Genomic DNA, 24,702 nt, shown 5'->3' on the forward strand with positions numbered 1-24,702 from the left:
TTTTTTTCTCTTTGTCTGTGAAAAGGAAGAAAATACTTCAGGGATCTTAACCCAAAAGCAAGGAGGCCCACACCATCCTTCAGGATACTACAGTTAACAACTGGATCCCATCTCCTGTGGATTCCCTCTCTGCCTAAGAGCAGTCCCTGCTGCATCCTTGTTAGTCAAGGCGACTGAGGAGATAGTCATGGGATTCCTCCCTGACTGTGTTTTTTCCTCATGCCATGGAAGCCCTTTTACACACTCATCACACTCGGCATTTTTCTGCTAGCTGACTAACCTCCTATGAGCCTCTCCTACTTACTATTCATCATATTATTCAATCATGCTGCAATAACCTTAACCCTGTGGTTCTTGGGACCTCTCCTGCAGATGAAACAACATATGGCTGCTTAACTCTGACAGACCAGCTTTCAATTCCTTGGGAGTGATTCCTGTGGACAATGCTGAGTTGTCCTGGTTTACAGACGGCTCACATTTAAAGAATGAGTCTGGCAAGTATTGTGCAGGCTGTGCAGTCATGACTTCCTTTGAGATTGTGAAAGCAGCTCATTTACTATTAACTACTTCAGCCCAGCAGGCAGATCTGTTCGCCCTTACTTGAGCCTGACTCTTTGCTACAGGAAAGACTATGTTTATGTAAGCAGCAGGTAAGTGATATGGTTTGGCTCTGTGTCCCCACCCAAATCTCATCTTGAATTGTAGTTCCATAATTCCCATGTGTTGTGGGAGGGACCCAGTGGTAGATAATTTGAATCATGGGGAGCAGTTTCCCCCATACTGTTCTCATGGTAGTGAGTAAGTCTCATGAGATCTGTCGTTTTATCAGGGGTTTCAACTTTTGCGTCTTCCTCATTTTCTCTTGACACCACCATGTAAGAAGTGCCTTTCACCTCCCATCATGATTCTGAGGCCTCCCCAGTCATGGGGAACTGTAAGTATAATTAAACTTCTTTTTCTTCACAGTCTTGGGTATATGTTTATCAGCTGCATGAAAATGGATTAATACAGTAAATTGGTACTGGAAGTGGGGCACTGCTGAAAAGATACCCGAAAATGTGGAAGCGACTTTAGAACTGGATAACAGGCAGAAGTTAGAACAGTTTGGAGGGCTCAGAAGAAGACAGGAAAATGTGGGAAAGTTTGGAACTCCCTAGAGACTTGTTGAATGGCTTTGACAAACATATTGTTAATGATATGGACAATGAAATCCAGGCTGAGGTGGTCTCAGATGGAGATGAGTAACTTTTTGGGAACTGGAGCAAAGGTGACTCTTGTTATGTTTCAGCAAAGAGACTGGCAGCATTTTGCCTCTGCCCTAGAGATCTGTGGAACTTTGAATTTGAGAGAGATGATTTAGGGTATCTGGCAAAAGAAATTTTTAAGCAGCAAAGCACTCAAGAGGTGACTTGGGTGCTTTTAAAGGCATTCAGTTTTAAAAAGGAAGCAGAGCATAAAAGTTTGGAAAAATTTGCAGCTGGACAATGTGATAGGAAAGAAAATCTTATTTTCTGAGGAGAAATTCAAGCTGGCTGCAGATATTTGCATAAGTAATGAGGAGCTGAATGTTAATCTCCAAGACAGTGGGGGAAGTGTCTCCAGGGCATGTCAGAGACCTTTGCGGCAGCCTCTGTCATAACAGACCTGGAGGTCTAGGAGGGAAAAATGGTTTTGTAGGCAGGGCCCAGGGTCCCCATGCTGTGTGCAGTATAGGGACTTGGTGCCCTGTCTCCCAGCCACTCCCACTGTAGCTGAAAGGGGCCAACGTAGAGCTCAGGCCATGGCTTCAGATGGTGCAAGCTTCAAGCCTTGGCAGCTTCCATGTGGTGTTGAGCCTGTGGGTGCACAGAAGTCAAGAATTGAGGTTGGGAACCTCTGCCTAGATTTCAGATGTATGGAAATGCATGGATGCCCAGACAGAAGTTTGCTGCAGGGGTGGGGCTATCATTGAGAACCTTTGCTAGGGCAGGGTGCAAGGGAAATGTGGGGTTGGAACCCCCACATAGAGTCCCTACTGGGGCACTGTTGTTGAATGGCTTTGACATTGGCCTAGTGGAGCTGTGAGAAGAGGGCCACTGTCCTCCAGACCTCAGAATTGTAGAGCCACCCACAGCTTTTACCAGGTGCCTGGAAAAGCCACGGACACTCAATGCCAGCCCGTGAAAGCAGCTGGGAGGGAGGCTGTACCCTGCAAAGCCACAGGGGTGGAGCTGCCCAAGACTATGGGAACCCACCTCTTGCATCAGTATGACCTGGATGTGAGACCTGGAGTCAAAGGAGATCATCTTGCAGCTTTAAGATTTGACTGCCCTGCTTGATTTCAGACTTGCATGGGGCCTGTAGCCCCTTTGTTTTGGCCAATTTCTCCCATTTGGAATGGCTATATCTACCTAATACCCATACCCCCATTGTATCTAGGAAGTAACTAACTTGCTTTTGATTTTACAGGCTCATAGGAGGAAGGGACTTGCATTGTCTCAGATGACACTTTGGACTTTTGGGTTAATGCTGAAAAGAGTTAAACTTTGGGGGACTGTTGGGAGATTGGTTTTGAAATGTGAGGACATGAGATTTGGAGGGGCCAGGGGTGGAATGATATGGTTTGGCTCTGTGTCCCCACCCAAATCTCAACTTGAATTATATCTCCAATAATTCCCATGTGTTGTGGGAGGGACCTAGTGGGAAATAATTTGAATCACGGGGTGGTTTCCCCATACTGTTCTCATGGTAGTGAATAAGTCTCACGAGATCTAATGGTTTTATAAGGGTTTTCTGTTTTTTCATCTTCCTCGTCTTCTCTTGCTGCTGCCATGTAAGAAATGCCTTTTGCCTCCCACTGTGATTCTGGGGCCCCCTCAGCCACGTGGAATTGTAAGTCCAATTAAGCCTCTTTTTCTTCCCAGTCTCAGGCATGTCTTTATCAGCAGCATGAAAATGGACTAATACAGTAAGCCTTTGGAGTTGTTCATAATTTTGGTATGGTTTGGAAGTAAAGAGGTTCCTCACTTCCAATGGAGAAAAAATAAAGAATGTCCCTTATGTGCAAGAATTATTAGATGCTATACAGTTACCTGATGCCCTAACCATGATCAAAGTCTCTGGCCATTCAAAATTAGAAACTATGGAATCTAGGGAAAATCACTTTGCTGATAATGCAGCAAAGAATGCTGTCCTTAAAAGATCCTATTGATCAAATTTCTATCATGGCCCAGCTAGAAAGTTCCCACCAAATAATTCTGAAACAATTACTAAAGAAGCACAGAATTGGGCATCTGGGGCCAAAAAAATAAACTGGAGAATAGTGAATACTGATTCACTGGTAAAGATATACTTGGGTTTGGGCCAAATAAACAAACCTGTCCTGCTAGACTCCATGAAATTTCCATTGTTTACTACTGTACATAACTTAAACCACTGGGCTACATAAAATACAATTACTTCTATAAAACAATACTGGTCAGGTACCATCAATAAAGGAGCCAAAAATACTTATTTTACCCTGGCTTACATTCCCTAAATCCAATCCTGGGAATGTGGGGTGCATAACCCTGGACATTTTAACCTCCCTAATGGGCCTTTCAAAGTTGGGTTTTATCCAGCTCCCTCCCTTGCATGGATACAAATATGTGTTAGTCTTGATCTATGTGTTCTCCCCCTGGATTGAAGCATTCCCCTAAAGATAAGCCACCACATTAGCAGTAGTTAAAGTCCTATTAGAAAAGATAATCGATACCAGGGCCATCTCTTGAGCTCCCAGCAACTGAGGAACTGATTTTACAGGATAGGTTATAATACAAATGTGGGCCATCTGGCCAATCTTACAGCACTTTAATTGTGCTTATCATCTCCAGCCCTCTGGACTAGTTGAAATGCACCAATAGTACTCTTAAGACCCAACTGGCAAATTTTGTAGAAACCTTATACTTGCCATGGCCAAAAGCCCTGCCTATAGTGCTTCAGAGCTAAAAGGTCTCCCTTTGGAATACATAAGATCTCACAATTTGTAATTATTACTGGGCACCCCATGCATTTGGCCCCAACTTAAAAGACCCAAAGTTCATAAAAGGTGAAATGCTTCAATATTATAAAGGTATAATCAAGGCTATGGATAAAAAGTATGCTCTGGTAGAACAATCTTTCCACAGTGCATTCCCAGGAAATGAAGACCTAAAACACCATAATCTACAATCAGGAGATTTTGTCTATTTGAAAAGATATTTAAAAAAAGACTCCCTCCAACCTCATTGAGAGGCCCATTTCTGGTCCTGTTAACCAACCTTTGTGCTGCCAACCTTAAAGGAATTGATTCTTGGATATATGTATCTTATCTAAGGAAAACATCAGCTCCTGGGTGGATCTGCACTCCTGTCAACGAATTAATACTAAAAATTTCTAAGAACTGAACTTAGTTTATAAAACTAAAAATTTCTAAGATTTGAAGCAGGTGGCATCTGTTTCTCCCAAGGTGTTTGGATGACTTCTGTATACCCTTTCCTTATTTCTAATTCTTACTTTATCTTATCCTTTTTTTTCCCCTGGAAGATGATATTCCTGTCCGCATTTCCCAGTCTGTTGGTACAGGGGAAAACTTACTGATTGTTGGATCTGTCATAAAAAATCCTGACCTGTTCATGACTCTAGTGATCTTTTAGTACAATCTGTAACAAATTTTGCTAACATCTCAGCTCCAACCCTCTGTACAAAGTGTATCATGGGACCGTCCTATAAGGTTAAGCTTTCTCGTTCACCTTCTACTCCTGTCTCCTGTCTCATATACTCAAAACAATGATCTCCTAGTAGGGCCCTAGAGATGTGCAATGAATCATCTCTCTTAAAGTGTTCCTTGGGTCTCTTTACCATATGTACGAAAACTTGTTGGGACTGATTTTAAGAGAAAGGGCCATTAGCAGTTTATAGTAATATAACTGACCCCTGGTTTAATCCTGCCATACACGGAAAATTTACAGATGGAAGAATTCTTTGTTTTCCTATCGGATATATTTACTTTTGTGGGTGGGATATGTCAATATGGGCCTCCAGATATTTAGACACTTGGACAACAGGAGGCTAATGTGTGTTAGGATGTTTTGTTTCTCTGTTGTCAATGCATAATAGATCTGAAACTGGTCACGGGACTAGTCATTGGACTAGTCCCCTCTTACTATATCAAAGGGTTAAACATGAGTTACCAGGTGGGCATGGGACTCTGGATTGCTTTCTTTGTCAGGAACTAATGAAGCCACTAATGAAGAAATGGTAAAAGATTTATTTGCTACCCTAGGAATTCTTGCAGACTTCACTGCAAGTATACAATAGCATTCATTGGCTTCTATTGCCAGGGTAGTGTTGACAGAATTGCTCTTGATTATCTATTAGCCGAGCAAGGTGGTATCTATGCGATTGCTAATACTGCATGTTGTACCCAGGTTAACTCTTCCAGATAAGTTGAAACTCAGTTACATAAACTAAAAGAACAAGCCTATCTGGCTACAAGTCTCACCCATTTCTCTGGGGTCATTTTATCTATTTAGTTGGTTGCCTTTGTTCATGGTTCGAAAGCATCATGCAAACTGGACTCGTCATATTGTGGCTGTTTTTGCTCTGTATTTTCCTTTTTAAACTGTATACCTGTTGTCTGTTAAATCTTTGCAGAAATACAACTCCTGACAAAATAACATTGGCCCAGCAATTTGAGATGATAGTCAATGCCTATGGAACAGACAAAATTAAATTTAATGATGAAATCCAGATGAAATAAGCCTAAGAGCTTCTCCTTCTGGCCTCCTTCTTGCTCAAATGTGGCTAAAAGGGTCTTGAGACTGACTTCCAGCTTCCGCCTGATGTGGGATGAGATCAACTAACTACAACAGGTCTATCCCAGCACCAAAGGACAATTCAAACCTGGCTACAGGCTAGTTGATCAATATTTTTAGAGAAAAATCGTTATCAAAAGAGGGAAATGTGAAAGTTGCAGGTATCAGGATGAAATAACTTTTGTCACACCCAGACAAAATAGGGCTGGGAAGGCATGAAGGAGAGGGGGCTCATGCTTACATGTCTGAGATAAGAACTATTTCCAAGAACTTTCTAAGAGCTCCAGAAGACATCTCTTTGTATCTTTCACTCATCTGCTTTGCACAGCTTGCAGGTTTCACACATATACATATGCTTCTATGGCAAGGTTTATCACTAGACATTCTTTAGGACTGCGGTAATTCAGATAACATGCTCTCAAATGGTCATTTGCACAGTAACAGCATCTCTACCAATGAACTGATGACAACTTTAGCTTTGAGCCTCTGGAGCCAGTGGACTCCGTGTCTAAGCAGCTGACACGAACCTCTTCCTTCTTGCCAATGAGAGCTTCCCTTTACCCCGCCCTCACCAGATGCACTGATGGCTTGTCATTTTGTGCACCCTGGGTTGTAATCTTCATTTCTCATTCCTGAATAAACTCAACATATTTGGACATTTCTCTAATGTCTTTTTTTTTCCTAGGTGAACACTTGGCAGGACAACAGGCAGACAAGGAGCAGCCTGGGCTACACCCTCCTCCATCCAGCTTGGCAGGGAAGGTTGGGGCAGGGGCTGGCTAGGAGATAGGGGCTGGAGGGCCAGGCCAGGGGCAGGGTTAGGCATGGGGACAGCACCACGGTGGGGCCTTCCTGGCTAACTGTCCACTACCAGGTACTGGGACCCCCAGTTATTTTATTGCCTCACCATGAAAAGAAGTGAAAGCATTCCCTAAACATAGTTTCATCATTGTCTGTATCTCTCTCCCACCACATTTCTTCTTTTCTATTGCTCTTTCTCTCACAAAAGCAGGGGATATATATCAAACTTGCTAAGTGGTTCTATTGAAGCTTCTTCCATTAAGCTTGAGATAAGGAGAAAAACACCCCTCTCCCTGTTAGGAGGATTTGGGGTTCACTATGCAGCTTTCTCCGAAAGAAGACTCTTTACAGGACACTCTCTTACCTCCAGCTCTCAGCTCTTTTTAGATCCACATTAGATTGAGAGGCTCAAGTGTTACGATATTGATTATTATTATTGAGTATTTCCTATCAATATCTTCATTTTGTGTGTCACGATTCACTTTAATATCTGTTGTCTCCCAGGTCTTGGTGCCTCAGTTGAAACTTCCAATTTAACATCCTGACACATACTACTCCCTCTTCCTGTGATCATCAGAACAAGATAAAACCTTGTGTGTCTGGATAGTTCTCATCTGATAAGATTCAGGTAAAGAAACGCCTTCTTTGGGAAGTTGTTTATATCCTCTTCCATCAGACTGAGCTAATTATTCCTCTTCAAACCCACACAGTGTTCCATGTAAACTATTATAGTCTTTGCTACACTGAGTCACTCTGGAATCAGATGCCAAGATTCAAGTCTTCCTTTCACGAACTATATGATCTTGGGGTATTCTTCCCCTTTTAGAGCCTGAGTTTTTTAAACTTACCTTTTGGAGTTTTTGTTGGGATTAAGTTAGATGATTTTAAAGTATATTAAGTTCTTAGATCAGTCCCTGAGAGAACTGAGGTGACATTTATTTTGTCACTGAACATCTGTATGTGTTTGGGGAGAAAGGAAGTGTGGGCTATATTCTGGAAGGACAAGAAAGCAGTGTGTTAATTATTATGTAAGGAGTGAGAAATGTCATATGTTTTTCTTAAAATTTCTGAAAGGGCTTCAGCTTCCTGGATATCTGGTGCCTGGGCGAAAGAAGAGCCATATCTTCACAAAAGTGGAAAATTCCTAAGAAATAGAGGTATGAAGGGCCAGACACATTTTATAACAAATTTAAAATTTGGGAAAGGTCAGCCCTGATGACTTCCTTTTCATACCAGCCAAAGTGACATAACATGCTCAGAATATTTTCCAATTCCATTACCCAAGAAAAGAGCAAACAAAGTCCTATACAACATATCCTATTTTACTAGTCCCTCAAACAGATGCAAGAATAATATCAGGAAAGCATTTCAGAGTGACAGCTGTGGAAGAAAGAAAAGTGAGATATATTTTCAATAATTTGTATTTCTGTATTATTGAGGAAAAATATTACATGGGATGTTTTAAAAGAAAGGTAAGTATCAGTTAGAATAATGGTTTTTTTTTACTCAAGAATTTTTTTTTCTTTTTTTTTTTTTTGACAGAGTCTTGCTCTGTCACCCAGGCTGGAGTGCAGTGGCACGATCTTGGCTCACTGCAACCTCCGCCTCCTGGGTTCAAGTGATTCTTCTGCCTCAGTCTCCCGAGTAGCTGGGACTACAGGCATGCGCCACCATGCCCGGCTAATTTTTTTGTATTTTTAGTAGAGACGGGGTTTCGCCATGTTGGCCAGGCTGGTCTCGAACTCCTGATCTCAGGTGATCCATCTGCCTCGGCCTCTCAAAGTGCTGAGATTACAGGCATGAGCCACTGCGCCTGACCTACTCAAGAGTTTTCTTAGGGCTCCTTTAATGTCTTTATTTCTCAGACTGTAAATGAATGGGTTCAACATGGGAGTGACTACTGTGTATATCACTGAAGCAATTATGTTCTTGTCATTGGTGTTGCTGGATGGGGGAAGAAAATAGAGACCAATAATTGTCCCATAATAGATAGTCACCACTGAGAGGTGGGATCCACAAGTGGACAAGGCTTTGCATATGCCCTTGGTGGAGGGAATCTGGAGGATGGTGACCCCAATGTGACCATAAGAAACCAGGATGCACAGGAATGGAAGCATAATGGCTGTCAATCCTGCTGTAAAGATTGCTAACTGATTGAGGGAGGTGTCTGAGCAGGACAGCTTGAGCAGGGCACCAAGGTCACAGAAGAAGTGAGGGATGATGTGGTCAGCACAGAAGGAAAGCCGGGCCAGAAGGAGGGTATGCAAAAGAGCACACGCACAAGCGATGACCCAGGACCCAGCCACCAGCATGACACACTGGCTCTGACTCATGATGGTGGCATAATGTAGAGGGTGACAGATGGCCACATACCTGTCATATGCCATTGAAGTGATAAGGAAACTGTCTAAGTCAGCAAAAAATATGAAAAAATATGTCTGTGAAATGCACCCCTTGTAAAAGATGGCTAGGTGCTGGGTCTGCATGTTCATCAGCATCTTAGGGACAGTGACAGATGAAAAGGATATGTCAGTGAGGGCCAAGTGGCTGAGGAAGAAGTACATGGGGGTGTGAAGGTGAGAGTCCAGCCGGATGAGCAGGATGATGAGCAGGTTCCCCAGCACTGTGGTCAGGTACATGCCCAGGAATAGGGCAAAGAACATGGCCTGCTGCTCTGGCCAGATGGGGAGGCCCAGGAGGAGGAACTCGGACATGCTGCTCTGGTTCTCAGGGCTCATGTTTATATCAGCTGGAGGGCACTAGGGAAATTTGAAGGAAAGAAGTGGTATGTCTTAGAATAAGAAATGATAACCGTGGCATAGTATAATAGAGATGTTCTTTTGACTTAGGGAATGTCTTCATATTTTCTTACATTTGCCACATATTTTGCTGCAAATGTGCTGAAAAAGAAATGTAAGTTTAGTTGATATAGCTACTTTCTTTCTGAATCTGGTCTCTGTAAATGATAGTACTAAAAGTTGTTTGCTAAATGTTTTTTAATACACTGTTCCAATAGCTGATGTATTGTAAGTGATTCAATAGCCTTCAATATATGAGCTGGGTGGTACTGTTATTATTTCTACTCTTTAGATGTGAAAGCTAAGGCGGACAGTCTTATAGTCACAACAATAGGAAGAGGAGAAGCTGGGATTTGGACCCAAGTATCTTGACTCCATAGTTTCTTCTGTGGAAACAAAGCAATTATTTGACATTGGAAATCTCATTGCCTTATTTTGTGTGTAATGACCTATTTAATTCTGTATACCCTGCTTGTCTACACAATGCATGAGTATTTCTAATTTATTCATTGTTTATAGACCCCTAATCTTTTTTTAAGACATAACACTTTATTTATTAAAAAACTCTTCCATGTAAACAATTACTCCAAAAGACAACAAAACAAGTTATTTTGAGTGATTTTTCGAAGGACATGCCCACACATTTTATCATGATATATATGTACTATTCTAGAAGGTGGGGAGGGTGGTACTGTTGAAAGTCCAGGTAAATAAATCATAATACGAAGTAAGCAACAAGATAGAAAATCCTTCTTATGGTTTCAGATCCATACATTAATTGCTCTGATCTTTTGTTTGTTTGTTGTTTGAAACAGAGTCTCGCTCTTTGCCCAGGCTGGAGTGCAGTGGTGAGATCTCAGCTCACTGTAACCTCCGCCTCCTGGGTTTAAGCGATTCTCCCAGCTAATTTTTTATTTTTAGTAGAGATGGAGTTTCACCATGTTGGTCAGGCCGGTCTCGAACTCCTGACCTCATAATCCACCCGCCTCAGCCTCCCAGAGTACTGGGATTACAGGTGTGAGCCACTGCACCCAGCCTAATTGCTCTGATCTTTTTAAAGTTTAAGTGTAAGATAAGTGTAAGATATTTAATTCCATGTTTGAATATTAATGTGTAGCATAAAAACATATATATATATATTCCTCCTGGCTCAACCACACATGTGACAATGTCTCTTGGGGACCCAGTGGTGAATTCTTCTCACAGTATGTCTAAGGAGCATTGGCTAAGTGAGATTTCACATTCGGTGGATTTCAGCCATCTCATCAATTTCTCCATGCTACTGAAATCTCATTGTTCCACTCAGAATTTGTCTTTTCCCCAGGATGGCTTTCAAAGCATTTTACTGACTGTGTCAAGCCAGAGTAAGCAAAATGCTGATGAGTTTGGATTTCCTCCTCCAGTCTCTCAGCCTTTCTGTTTTATTGTTTGGTATCTCATTTCTATATGACATCAGATGCCATATTAGAAATTCCTGCTTGATCTTGAAATAGGTACTGACTGATGAGGCATTAAACACAACTTAAATTCAGTCTTTAATCACTACCACTTTTAAAACATTTAATAGTGTAATTAGGAAAAATTCATAAAGACTTGGAAACTTCACATCATAATAAATTCAGATATTAGCGAGGCTGTCAGATGCTGTTACTCTATTCTAAATACCAGTACCAGAAGGACGAGACAATATCTCAACATACTTGGAAATAATACTTCAGGTTAAGATATGAGCTGGGTGTCTTATTTTTTGTCTGTTCTTTTTCATGTTTCCATGTTCCTTTCTCTTTTTGTTGAAAGATTAGACCTAGAATCTATCATAACCAACTAATGCATACTCTATATAAATTTGTTGATCAAATAAAATGTTGGATCTATTTAAATTTATCATAACAGCTTTATTAAAAAATTTTTACTGGGCTTAGTTCAAGAACCAGCTTTTGCTCTAACAATCCTGGGGCCCCATGTTATTTAGTTGCTACATGGCCTCACATTCAAAGAAATACAATCTGAAAGCTAAAAGTAATTTTAACAGGAATTCTATTTTTTCAGCATCTCTGAAATAGCTTATAAGCGATTTATTTTTCAACTCACATCAATATTTATCAAAGTACTCTTTTTTTATAAAAAGAGAAGGCAGGGATTCACCATAACATATCATGGCTTGTTACAAATAATAAATATTTGCAAGTGATTAAAACAAACAATAAATATTTGCAAGGATAAACCAATAAAATAATGAAGAAAAATACAGAGCTTAGAAATAGACATGTTTATGGGGGAGGAGCCAAGATGGCCGAATAGGAACAGCTCCGGTCTACAGCTCCCAGCGCGAGCGACGCAGAAGACGGGTGATTTCTGCATTTCCATCTGAGGTACCGTGTTCATCTCACTAGGGAGTGCCAGACAGTGGGCGCAGGTCAGTCGGTGAGCGCACCGTGCGCCAGCCGAAGCAGGGGCAAGGCATTGCCTCACTCGGGAAGCGCAAGGGGTCAGGGAGTTCCCCTTCCAGGGGTGACAGACGGCACCTGGAAAATCGGGCCACTCCCACCCGAATACTGTGCTTTTCCGAAGGGCTTAGGAAACGGTGCCCCAGGAGAGTATAGCCCGCACCTGGCTCAGAGGGTCCTACGCCCACGGAGTCTCGCTGATTGCTAGCACAGCAGTCTGAGATCAAACAGCAAGTCGGCAGCGAGGCTGGGGGAGGGGCGCCCGCCATTGCCCGGGCTCGCTTAGGTAAACAAAGCAGCCTGGAAGCTTGAACTGGGTGGAGCCCACCACAGCTCCAGGAGGCCTGCCTGCCTCTGTAGGCTCCACCTCTGGGGGCAGGACACAGACAAACAAAAAGACAGCAGTAACCTCTGCAGACTTAAATGTCCCTGTCTGACAGCTGTGAGGAGAGCAGTGGTTCTCCCAGCACGCAGCTGGAGATCTGAGAACGGGCTGACTGCCTCCTCAAGTGGGTCCCTGACCCCTGACCCCCGAGCAGCCTAACTGGGAGGCACCCCCCAGCAGGGGCAGACTGACACCTCACACGGCCGGCCAGGTACTCCAACAGACCTGCAGCTGAGGGTTCTGTCTGTTAGAAGGAAAACTAACAGAAAGGACATCCACACCAAAAACCCATCTGTACATCACCATCATCAAAGACCAAAAGTAGATAAAACCACAAAGATGGGGAAAAAACAGAGCAGAAAAACTGGAAACTCTAAAAACCAGAGTACCTCTCCTCCTCCAAAGGAACGCAGTTCCTCACCAGCAACGGAACAAAGCTGGACAGAGAATGACTTTGACGAGCTGAGAGAAGAAGGCCTCAGACGATCAAATTACTCCGAGCTACGGGAGGATATTCAAACCAAAGGCAAAGAAGTTGAAAACTTTGAAAAAAATTTAGAAGAATGTATAACTAGAATAACCAATACAGAGAAGTGCTTAAAGGAGCTGATGGAGCTGAAAACCAAGGCTCGAGAACTACGTGAAGAATGCAGAAGCCTCAGGAGCCGATGCGATCAAATGGAAGAAAGGGTATCAGCCCTGGAAGATGAAATGAATGAAATGAAGCGAGAAGGGAAGTTTAGAGAAAAAAGAATAAAAAGAAACGAGCAAAGCCTCCAAGAAATGTGGGACTATGTGAAAAGACCAAATCTACGTCTGATTGGTGTACCTGAAAGTGACGGGGAGAATGGAAACAAGTTGGAAAACACTCTGCAGGATATTATCCAGGAGAACTTCCCCAATCTAGCAAGGCAGGCCAACATTCAGATTCAGGAAATACAGAGAACGCCACAAAGATACTCCTCGAGAAGAGCAACTCCAAGACACATAATTGTCAGATTCACCAAAGTTGAAATGAAGGAAAAAATGTTAAGGGCAGCCAGAGAGAAAGGTCGGGTTACCATCAAAGGGAAGCCCATCAGACTAACAGCGGATCTCTCGGCAGAAACCCTACAAGCCAGAAGAGAGTGGGGGCCAATATTCAACATTCTTAAAGAAAAGAATTTTCAACCCAGAATTTCATATCCTGCCAAACTAAGCTTCATAAGTGAAGGAGAAATAAAATACTTTACAGACAAGCAAATGCTGAGAGATTTTGTCACCACCAGGCCTGCCCTAAAAGAGCTCCTGAAGGAAGCGCTAAACATGGAAAGGCACAACCGGTACCAGCCACTGCAAAATCATACCGAAATGTAAAGAACATCGAGACTAGGAAGAGACTGCATCAACTAACGAGCAAAATATCCAGCTAACATCATAATGACAGGATCAAATTCACACATAACAATATTAACTTTAAATGTAAATGGACTAAATGCTCCAATTAAAAGACACAGACTGGCAAACTGGATAAAGACTCAAGACCCATCAGTGTGCTGTATTCAGGAAACCCATCTCACGTGCAGAGACACACATAGGCTCAAAATAAAAGGATGGAGGAAGATCTACCAAGCAAATGGAAAACAAAAAAAGGCAGGGGTTGCAATCCTAGTCTCTGATAAAACAGACTTTAAACCAACAAAGATCAAAAGAGACAAAGAAGGCCATTACATAATGGTAAAGGGATTAATTCAACAAGAAGAGCTAACTATCCTAAATATATATGCACCCAATACAGGAGCACCCAGATTCATAAAGCAAGTCCTGAGTGACCTACAAAGAGACTTAGACTCCCACACATTAATAATAGGAGACTTTAACACCCCACTATCAACATTAGACAGATCAACGAGACAGAAAGTCAACAAGGATACCCAGGAATTGAACTCAGCTCTGCACCAAGCGGACCTAATAGACATCTACAGAACTCTCCACCCCAAATCAACAGACTATACATTTTTTTCAGCACCACACCACACCTATTCCAAAATTGACCATATACTTGGAAGTAAAGCTCTCCTCAATAAATGTAAAAGAACAGAAATTGTAACAAACTGTCTCTCAGATCACAGTGCAATCAAGCTAGAACTCAGGATTAAGAATCTCACTCAAAACCGCTCAACTACGTGGAAACTGAACAACCTGCTCCTGAATGACTACTGGGTACATAACGAAATGAAGGCAGAAATAAAGATGTTCTTTGAAACCAATGAGAACCAAGACACAACATACCAGAATCTCTGGGATGCATTCAAAGCAGTGTGTAGAGGGAAATTTATAGCACTAAATGCCCACAAGAGAAAGCAGGAAAGATCCAAAATTGACACCCTAACATCACAATTAAAAGAACTAGAAAAGCAAGAGCAAACACATTCAAAAGCTAGCAGAAGGCAAGAAATAACTAAAATCAGAGCAGAACTGAAGGAAATAGAGACACAAAAAACCCTTCAAAAAATAAATGAATCCAGGAGCTGGTTTTTTTGAAAGGATCAACAAAATTGATAGACCGCTAGCAAGATTAATAAAGAAAAAAAGAGAGAAGAATCAAATAGATGCAATAAAAAATGATAAAGGGGATATCACCACCGATCCCACAGAAATACAAACTACCGTCAGAGAATATTACAAACACCTCTATGCAAATAAACTAGAAAATCTAGAAGAAATGGATAAATTCCTCGACACATACACCCTCCCAAGACTAAACCAGGAAGAAGTTGAATCTCTGAATAGACCAATAACAGGAGCTGAAATTGTGGCAATAATCAATAGCTTACCAACCAAAAAAAGTCCAGGTCCAGATGGATTCACAGCCGAATTCTACCAGAGGTACAAGGAGGAGCTGGTACCATTCCTTCTGAAACTATTCCAATCAATAGAAAAAGAGGGAATCCTCCCTAACTCATTTTATGAGGCCAGCATCATCCTGATACCAAAGCCTGGCAGAGACACAACAAAAAAAGAGAATTTTAGACCAATATCCTTGATGAACATTGATGCAAAAATCCTCAATAAAATACTGGCAAACAGAATCCAGCAGCACATCAAAAAGCTTATCCACCATGATCAAGTGGGCTTCATCCCTGGGATGCAAGGCTGGTTCAATATACGCAAATCAATAAATGTAATCCAGCATATAAACAGAACCAAAGACAAAAACCACATGATTATCTCAATAGATGCAGAAAAGGCCTTTGACAAAATTCAACAACCCTTCATGCTAAAAACTCTCAATAAATTAGGAATTGATGGGACGTATCTCAAAATAATAAGAGCTATTTATGACAAACCCACAGCCAATATCATACTGAATGGGCAAAAACTGGAAGCATTCCCTTTGAAAACTGGCACAAGACAGGGATGCCCTCTCTCACCACTTCTATTCAACATAGTGTTGGAAGTTCTGGCCAGGGCAATTAGGCAGGAGAAGGAAATCAAAGGTATTCAATTAGGAAAAGAGGAAATCAAATTGTCCCTGTTTGCAGATGACATGATAGTATATCTAGAAAACCCCATTGTCTCAGCCCAAAATCTCCTTAAGCTGATAAGCAACTTCAGCAAAGTCTCAGGATACAAAATCAACGTGCAAAAATCACAAGCATTCTTATACATCAATAACAGACAAACAGAGAGCCAAATCATGAGTGAACTCCCATTCACAATTGCTTCAAAGAGAATAAAATATCTAGGAATCCAACTTACAAGGGATGTGAAAGACCTCTTCAAGGAGAACTACAAACCACTGCTCAAGGAAATAAAAGAGGATACAAACAAATGGAAGAACATTCCATGCTCATGGGTAGGAAGAATCAATATCATGAAAATGGCCATCCTTCCCAAGGTAATTTACAGATTCAATGCCATCCCCATCAAGCTACCAATGACTTTCTTCTCAGAATTGGAAAAAACTACTTTAAAGTTCATATGGAACCAAAAAAGAGCCCGCATCGCCAAGTCAATCCTAAGCCAAAAGAACAAAGCTGGAGGCATCACACTACCTGACTTCAAACTATACTACAAGGCTACAGTAACCAAAACAGCATGGTACTGGTACCAAAACAGAGATATAGATCAATGGAACAGAACGGAGCCGTCAGAAATAATGCCACATATCTACAAGTATCTGATCTTTGACAAACCTGACAAAAACAAGAAATGGGGAAAGGATTCCCTATTTAATAAATGGTACTGGGAAAACTGGCTAGCCATATGTAGAAAGCTGAAACTGGATCCCTTCCTTACACCTTATACAAAAATCAATTCAAGATGGATTAAAGACTTAAATGTTAGACCTAAAACCATAAAAATCCTAGAAGAAAACCTAGGCATTACCATTCAGGACATAGGCATGGGCAAGGACTTCATGTCTAAAACACCAAAAGCAATGGCAACAAAAGCCAAAATTGACAAATGGGATCTAATTAAACTCAAGAGCTTCTGCACAGCAAAAGAAACCACCATCAGAGTGAACAGGCAACCTACAAAATGGGAGAAAATTTTCGCAACCTACTCATCTGACAAAGGGCTAATATCCAGAATCTACAATGAACTCCAACAAATTTACAAGAAAAAAACAAACAACCCCATCAAAAAGTGGGCGAAGGACATGAACAGACACTTCTCAAAAGAAGACATTTATGCAGCCAAAAAACACATGAAAAAATGCTCACCATCACTGGCCATCAGAGAAATGCAAATCAAAACCACAATGAGATACCATCTCACACCAGTTAGAATGGCAATCATTAAAAAGTCAGGAAACAACAGGTGCTGGAGAGGATGTGGAGAAATAGGAACACTTTTACACTGTTGGTGGGACTGTAAACTAGTTCAACCCTTGTGGAAGTCAGTGTGGCGATTCCTCAGGGATCTAGAACTAGAAATTCCATTCGACCCAGCCATCCCATTACTGGGTATATACCCAAAGGACTATAAATCATGCTGCTATAAAGACACATGCACACGTATGTTTATTGCGGCATTATTCACAATAGCAAAGACTTGGAACCAACCCAAATGTCCAACAATGATAGACTGGATTAAGAAAATGTGGCACATATACACCATGGAATACTATGCAGCCATAAAAAATGATGAGTTCACGTCCTTTGTAGGGACATGGATGAAATTGGAAATCATCATTCTCAGTAAACTATCGCAAGAACAAAAAACCAAACACCGCATATTCTCACTCATAGGTGGGAATTGAACAATGAGAACACATGGACACAGGAAGGGGAACATCACACTCTGGGGACTGTTGTGGGGTGGAGGGAGGGGGGAGGGATAGCATTGGGAGATATACCTAATGCTAGATGACGAGTTGGTGGGTGCAGCGCACCAGCATGGCACATGTATACATATGTAACTCACCTGCACATTGCGCACATGTACCATAAAACCTAAAGTATAATAATAATAATAATAATAAAAGAAAAAAAAAAAAAAAGAAGTACAAAAAAAAAAAAAAAAAAAAAAAAAAGGAAAAAAAAAAAAAAAGGAAAAAAAAAAAAAAAAAAAAAAAAGTAACCAAATGACTATTCAAAGTAAAGCCTGATGGGTCAATATGTTTTCTGATTTTGGCCTAGTTGAAACCATAGGAACAGAAGGGTATTAGAATAACTTGGAGTCACATTAGTTAAATTACCAGTTTAGAAGCTATTGAAAATGTTCCTGATATTTAATGTCATACAAGTTTTGGAAAAATAAAATTATTTATCCAATTTAAAAAAATAAAAAAAAAAAAAAAAAAAAAAAAAAAAGAAATAGACATGTTTATAATGAAGACCATGAGATTGACAAAAATGCATTATAAATCAGTGATAAAGTAGTAAAAAGGAAGAACTGCTCAATAAATGGTGCTGAGGAAGTCAGCTATCAATAAAGGAAAAATAATACTATATCCCTACCTCACATCGTTAGAAAACTTTATAGATTATGTTTATGGCCTTAGGGTAAAGCATATTTCTTTCTAACTTGTATTTTATGTTCAAGGGTACAAGTGCAGGTTTGTTACATAGGTAAACTTGTGTCATGGGGGTTTGTTGTACAGATTATTTCATCACCCAGGTATTTTTTTTTTTGGCTGTTGAATCCTTTTGAAGGATCTAAAAACAAATTTTATTAGAAAGAAAATGTATTTGCTTCTTTTTTTATTATTATACTTTAAGTTCTAGGGTACATGTGCACAACATGCCGGTTTGTTACGTATGTATACATCATCACCCAGGTATTAGGCTTAGTACCTATTCGTTATTTTTCCTGATCCTCTCCCTCCTCCCACCATCCACCCTCTAAAAGGCCCTAGTGTGAGTTATTCCCCTCTATGTGTCCATGTATTCTCATCATTTAGCTCCCACTTACAAGTGAGAACATGCAGTATTTGGTTTTCTTTTCCTATGTTAGTTTGCTAAGCATAATGGACTTTGACTCCATCCATGTCCCTGCAAAGGACATGATCTCATTCATTTTTCATGGTAAAGCACATTTCTTAATCAAGATCCCCAAAGCACACAGGATGAATGAATCTTCTGTTAAGTTTGATAACATTAAAATGAAGTTTCATTACGACAGCAACCACCAACACCACAAAACCACAGATGGGAGAATATATACTGCCACAAATCAACAAAACACTAGTATTCCGGACACATAGAGAACTCCTATAAATCAATAAAGAAAAGACAAAAGCTCAATAAGGAAAAGACAAGCTCAATTAAAATATGGCAAAAAATACAAACTAGAAACTCTCAGAAAATGAAGTCCGAATGGCCAATAAACATATTAAGCATGTGAGGGGTCCACTTTCAAAGTGATAAAGTAAATAAAAGTTAAAACAATGGTAAGATAGCACTGATGAAATTTTAAAAATATACATGAAGACACCATGAATTGGCAAGTATATGAAGAAAAGGAACTCTCATACATTGCTATAAGATAGTTAAATTGGGAAGGATAGTCTCTTCAATAAATGGTGATGGAAAAACTGGATATGCACATGCAGAACGATGAAGCTAGACCCCTATCCTTTATCATATATAAAAATAAACTATAAGAGGATTAAGGACTTAAATGTAAGATCCAAAACAGTAAAACTATTAGAAGAAAACACAAGGGAAATGCTTCATGACATTAATTTAGACAAGGATTTTTTTGACAAGACCTCAAAAGCACAGGTAACAAAAGCAAAAATAGACAAATAAGATTATATCAAACTAAAAAGCTTCTGCACAGGAAAAGAATCAACTGAGTAAAAAGACAACCTACAGAATGAAAGAAAATATTTTTGAACTGTGTGTCTGACAAGGGGTTAATATCCAGAATATATAAGGAACTGAAACAACCCAATGGCAAAAGCAAACAAAAACAATAAATTTTAAAATGTGCAAAAGACCTGAATACATATTTCTCAAAAGAAGACATACAAATGGCCAATAGGTATATAGAAAGCCACTCATATAACTAATTATTAAGGAAATGCAAATTAAAACCTCCATGAGCTGTGACCTCACCCCAAATAGAATGGTTATTATCAAAAAGACAAAAAAAAAAAAAAAACAAATACTGGCCTGGATGTGGAAAAAGGGGGAGACTTATACATGGTTGGTGGGAATATAAATTATATAGTCATTTTGTAAAACACTATGGAGATTTCTCAAAAAATTAAATGGAGCTACCATATGATCCAGCAATCTCACTACTGAGTATATATTCAAAGGAAATACAGTCAGTAACTTGGAGAGATATCTGCATGTTTATTGCAGCACTATTCACAATAGCCAAGATGTAGACTCAACATAAATGTCCATCAGTGGATAAATGGATAAAGAAAATGTATATATACACAATGGAATACTATTAAGCCATAAAAAGGAATAGAATCCTGTCAGTGTGGCAACAGGATGAACCTGGAGGACATTACGTTAAGTGAAATAAGTTCTGGCACAGAAAAACAACTACTGCATGATCTCACTCATATGTGGAATCTAAATAAGTTGATCTCATAAAAGCAGAGAGTAGAATAGTGGTTACCAGAGCCTGGGAGGGTAAGCAGGATGAGAGATGGGAAGAAATTGGTCAACAGCTACAAAGTTACAGTTAGATAAGAGAAATAAGTTGTCATGCTCTATTGTACAGTAGGGTAAATATTGTTAACAACATTGTATATTTCAAAAGAGCTAGAAGAGAGGATTTTGAATGTTTTATTCACTAAGAAATGATGAATGAGGTGATGGATATACAACTTATTATACAATGTATATATGTATCAAAACATGACACTGTACCCCATAAATATATACAATTATTGTGTGTCAATTAAGCATAAATAAAAAGGTTCATCGATTTAAATCATCTATTTGAACACTTTAAATTGGCTTATCTTTTAAACATTTCTCATAAAACTGAAGATGTACTTCTCTTGATGTGTTTCTCCATAGATGCTGTAAAAAATTGCTCCCAATTCTCCAGAAGGAAAAAGGCCACATTACTATTTAGAGCTTTGTTTGTAATAGTGAAGAACTGACACAATTAATTGCTCAGTAGTCAAGAACTAGATAAACAGAAGTCAATTTATTTATGTAATTCTATCCTGCGATAAAAAAGGAATAAACTGTATGCCATATGTGTCTACATAGATAGATATTTAAAAATTAATTTAGGGTTAACATGCAAACTATGCTCATGTGTAATATATCAATTAAAACGTGGAACAACACTATACATTATTTATGGGCACATATATGCAGTAAAAGTACAAAAACAAGTATAAAAAGTATTTAAAAAGGTATTAAAAATTTCTTTGTAGTGGTTAACCCTAGAAAAGGAGAAAGCAAAGGGGATATGTGGGGTGCACCTTTGGCTGTGCTGATAACATTCTGTGTTGTTTGTTTTAAAGGTCAGAAACAAATGTGACGACATGTCGATGTTTGTTAAATCTGAATGATTTAGGTCATATGTTTTACTTCTCTTTATTTTTGAACTACTAAGTAATTAAGCTATTTCTCTAAATAAAAAATAAATGCTTCTAAGGTCACATTCTCTAAAAAATGTCATTAGTTTAAAAGGGTGAGAGTGTAGAGAATTAGGTTTTTTCCTTAGCAGACAGGAGGTCAGACAGGAAAAATTTGTCTCAGGTAAACCCAATTTATAATAAGAGTTATTAGTTTGGTGAGTGCACTGTATATCTCAGTAATATATATATCTTAAAAAGCATGGCTTCATGAAGTAATCAATATTAGCAACGCATTGTGCCTTCCTCTCTTTTTCTCCATCAATTTCCAAGGTTCTCTTATTAATGTTTTCCCATCAGCAGTTAAAATAAATTTTACTATTTTTTTGGTTTTTTTGTTTTTTTTTTTTTTGAGACGAAGTCTTGCTCTGTCACCAGGCTGGGGTGCAGTGGCGTGATCTCGGCTCACTGCAACCTCTACCTCCTGGGTTCAAGAGATTATCCTGCCTCAGCCTCCCAAGTAGCTGGGACAATGGGCATGCACCACCATACCCAGCTAATTTTTGTATTTTTAGTAGAGATGGGATTTCACCATGTTGGCCAGGATGGTCTCGATCTCTTGACCTTGTGATCTGCCTGCCTCGGCCTCCCAAAGTGCTGGGATTACAGATATGAGCCACCGCGCCTGGCGAATAATTTTTACTATTAAATTTAATGGAACTACTTTGGCCAATCTATACAGCCAATGGGCAGATTATCCTATTGGCCTATGGTAAAGAACAAATCTCCTCCTCTTAGGCCAGGTAGTCAAATCTAAAGAGATTCTTAACATAAAGACACTATAATGAAGCACAGAATCCATGCTCTGAAAATTCTCTCCCATTTAAAGAAGGGGCAAAAATTTCTGCTGTTCATTCCTACCTAGTCACGAGCTATCCAACAAGAGAAAAAGAAAAAAAAGTAGGACAAGAAGACAGAGTGTAGGACCAGGTGCGTTGGCTCACACCTGTAATCCTAACACTTTGGGAGGCTGAGGAGAGTGGATTGCTTGAGCTCAGTAGTTCGAGACCAGCCTGGGCAACATGGTGAGACCCTGTGTCTACCAAAGATATAAAAAATTAGCCAGGAATGGTGGTATGTGCCTGTGGTCCCAGCTACTCAGGAGGCTGAGGTGGGAGGATCACTTGAGCTCGGGAGGTCGAGGCTGCAGTGAGTTGAGATTCTGCCACTGCACTCCAGCCTGGGTGACAGAGCGAGACCATGTTTCAAAAACACAAAAAACAGTGTGCAGAAGCCCCACCATCACTTTCTCAACTGGATTCAAAAGGCAACCATGTCCTATTAGTCCTGGTTCCTCTTCCCCACCGAGTGACAGGAAGAGTGTAAACATGAGCCAACTTAATCTAGTAGGTGAAAATTCATGCCAAATGATAACTTTCAGTAACTACAGCAAAGTAGCCAACTGGCTCCATGTAATATTGAATTAGAATTTCAGCAGAATTAGAATATTTATGAATGCTTTACTATTAATCCCAGAAACATGTGAAAGCTAGTTTGCTACTTAGTCTTAGAGGCTAAAGGCTTTCTGCACAGACTCCAGCACTTTGGACTCAAACTTGACCCCCGAATCTTCATAGATTGTAGAAAATGAGTGATAGAACCATGTCTCTAAGTTTCTCACCATTCTTCAGATTATCTGGGTTAGTTTTGTTTTCCAAGTTAACGTGCAATGTGATGTGATTTTCAGAACAATATTGAGCCTTCTCTATCCCTACCCAAGACATCACCCTCAATAGCTTGCTGATATCTGAAATTCTTTTAGCAAGAGAAAAAGGGCTTTAAGTTTCCAACTAGAGATTAGGTTACAAGGTAAGTTTTCCTGGGAGAGAGAGCCCTATGGCCAACACTCTCACTCAGGTAGAATGGCTGAGAGCAGTTTATTTGGGGATCCAGGTTTGGATGGCAGAACAAATGCACTGGCTTCCTCAGACAAAGTGAGGAGACAAGGTTGGGGATTACAGGCAGAATGAAAGCAGAGGCTGCAGACACTGAACAAATTTACTATCTTTCTAATTTGGCTGTGATGACTGCTATAAGGCTGGGCTGTAGAAATAGTTGCATTGTTAAGAAATCTGATATAGTGCTTAATTTGTACCAGGTGATTTTCAAATAATATTCACCTGTTCCCACATAGCCTTTTTTTTTTTTTTTTTTTTTTTTTTTTTTTTTTTTTTTTTTTTTTTTTTGAGGTGGAGTCTTGCTCTGTCACTCAGGCTGGAGTGCAGTGGAACCATCTCGACTTGTTGCAACCTCTGCCTCCCGGGTTCAAGCAATTCTCCTGTCTCAGCCTCCCAAGTAGCTGGGATTACAGGTGCCCACTACCATGCCAGGCCAATTTTTGTATTGTTAGTTGAGAGGGGGTTTCACCATGTTGGCCAGGCTGGTCTTGAACTCCCAACATCAAGTGATCCACCGACCTCGGCCTCCCAAAATGCTGGGATTACAGGCATGAACCGCTGTGCCCAGCCAGTGTAGGCATTCTGATCCTCACTTTGGAGAGGAGAACACTGGGATTCAGTGATGAAACTTGCCCAATGTTATAGCACTAGTATGTTGTGAGCCTGGGATTTGATAGCAGGTCCATCTGGTTTCAAAGACTATATTCTTCCCACTCTATTAAAAGCCCTTATTAAATATATCTTCAAATAGGACAATATTTGCTGCCTGAGAGCACTCAAGAATTTCATGAAGTAAATCGGAGAGTTTAAGGATGAATAAAAATCTATAGTTTCAAGATTTGTGCCATGATGGTGATGTCAATAATACTGATAATAAAAATTAGAATAGCAATCATTCATTAATCACAGGTTTATTGTGTGAATAATAATATAGGCCAGCTGCTGTGATGCAATTTATATCATATCAGCCTAACAGGATCACAAAATAGCATTATTCTTATTTAACCAATTGGAAAGTAGGGTTTACAGAGTATAAATAATTTGCCTAAAATTCTACATCATGAAAATGGGGAGGTCATTCAATCCTATGTTTGTCTGATTTCAGACTCATGCTGCTAATCATCATGTCTTATTGCCTCCAGCAGACCATTGATGGAAAAGACGTCTGGATGTGCACCTGTCATTAAAGAGGTGGTATTTGTAATTTCTTAAAAGCCTTTGCATAGATGTATTGCTTCAGTCTTTAATCAGATGATCAGAAGAGAATAGAGAAACCAGGAAATCGGTTACTAGATTTACGAAGGCAGCTTCCCAGAAAGTAAATTTCTCGGGGTCCCAGGAAAAAAGCAAATAAGACCCTGGCCAATGTTTTTGATGGATACCTAGTTTCCATCAGTAAGGGAAAGGTTAAGGCAACTATGGTACACATTATTGAAACGAATATGTAGTCAATAAAATAAATTCATTAAAAGTTTATGATATAATTTTTAAAGGACATAATAGGAGATTGC

At 39.9% G+C, this 24,702-nt stretch overlaps 2 protein-coding genes across 6 annotated transcripts in view; one reads left to right on the top strand and one right to left on the bottom strand.

The window, feature by feature from the left end:
* Window positions 1-305: 305 nt before the first annotated feature.
* Window positions 306-24,702, top strand: part of LOC129044459 (olfactory receptor 1J4) — a 50,994-nt gene continuing 26,597 nt past the window's right edge. The window contains exons 1-6 of one of the 5 annotated variants that reach the window (XM_063649914.1): window positions 543-650; window positions 830-934; window positions 6,499-6,575; window positions 7,119-7,242; window positions 7,689-7,771; window positions 24,297-24,382. The gene's annotated coding sequence lies outside the window, so the exon portion shown is untranslated. Of the gene's footprint in view, window positions 651-829; window positions 935-6,498; window positions 7,243-7,688; window positions 7,772-24,296; window positions 24,383-24,702 lie in introns of those variants that run through there. The other 4 variants (XM_063649913.1, XM_063649915.1, XM_063649916.1 and 1 more) reach the window with 4 other exon arrangements.
* LOC129044384 (olfactory receptor 1J1) lies at window positions 8,390-9,352 on the bottom strand (the record flags this gene model as incomplete). Its single annotated transcript, XM_054502302.1, has 1 exon — window positions 8,390-9,352. A coding segment is annotated over exon 1 (963 nt), but the record flags the coding sequence as incomplete, so codon positions are not given.

The sequence above is a fragment of the Pongo pygmaeus genome, chromosome 13, assembly GCF_028885625.2.
Source record: "Pongo pygmaeus isolate AG05252 chromosome 13, NHGRI_mPonPyg2-v2.0_pri, whole genome shotgun sequence".
NCBI classification, from domain to species: Eukaryota; Metazoa; Chordata; class Mammalia; order Primates; family Hominidae; genus Pongo; species Pongo pygmaeus.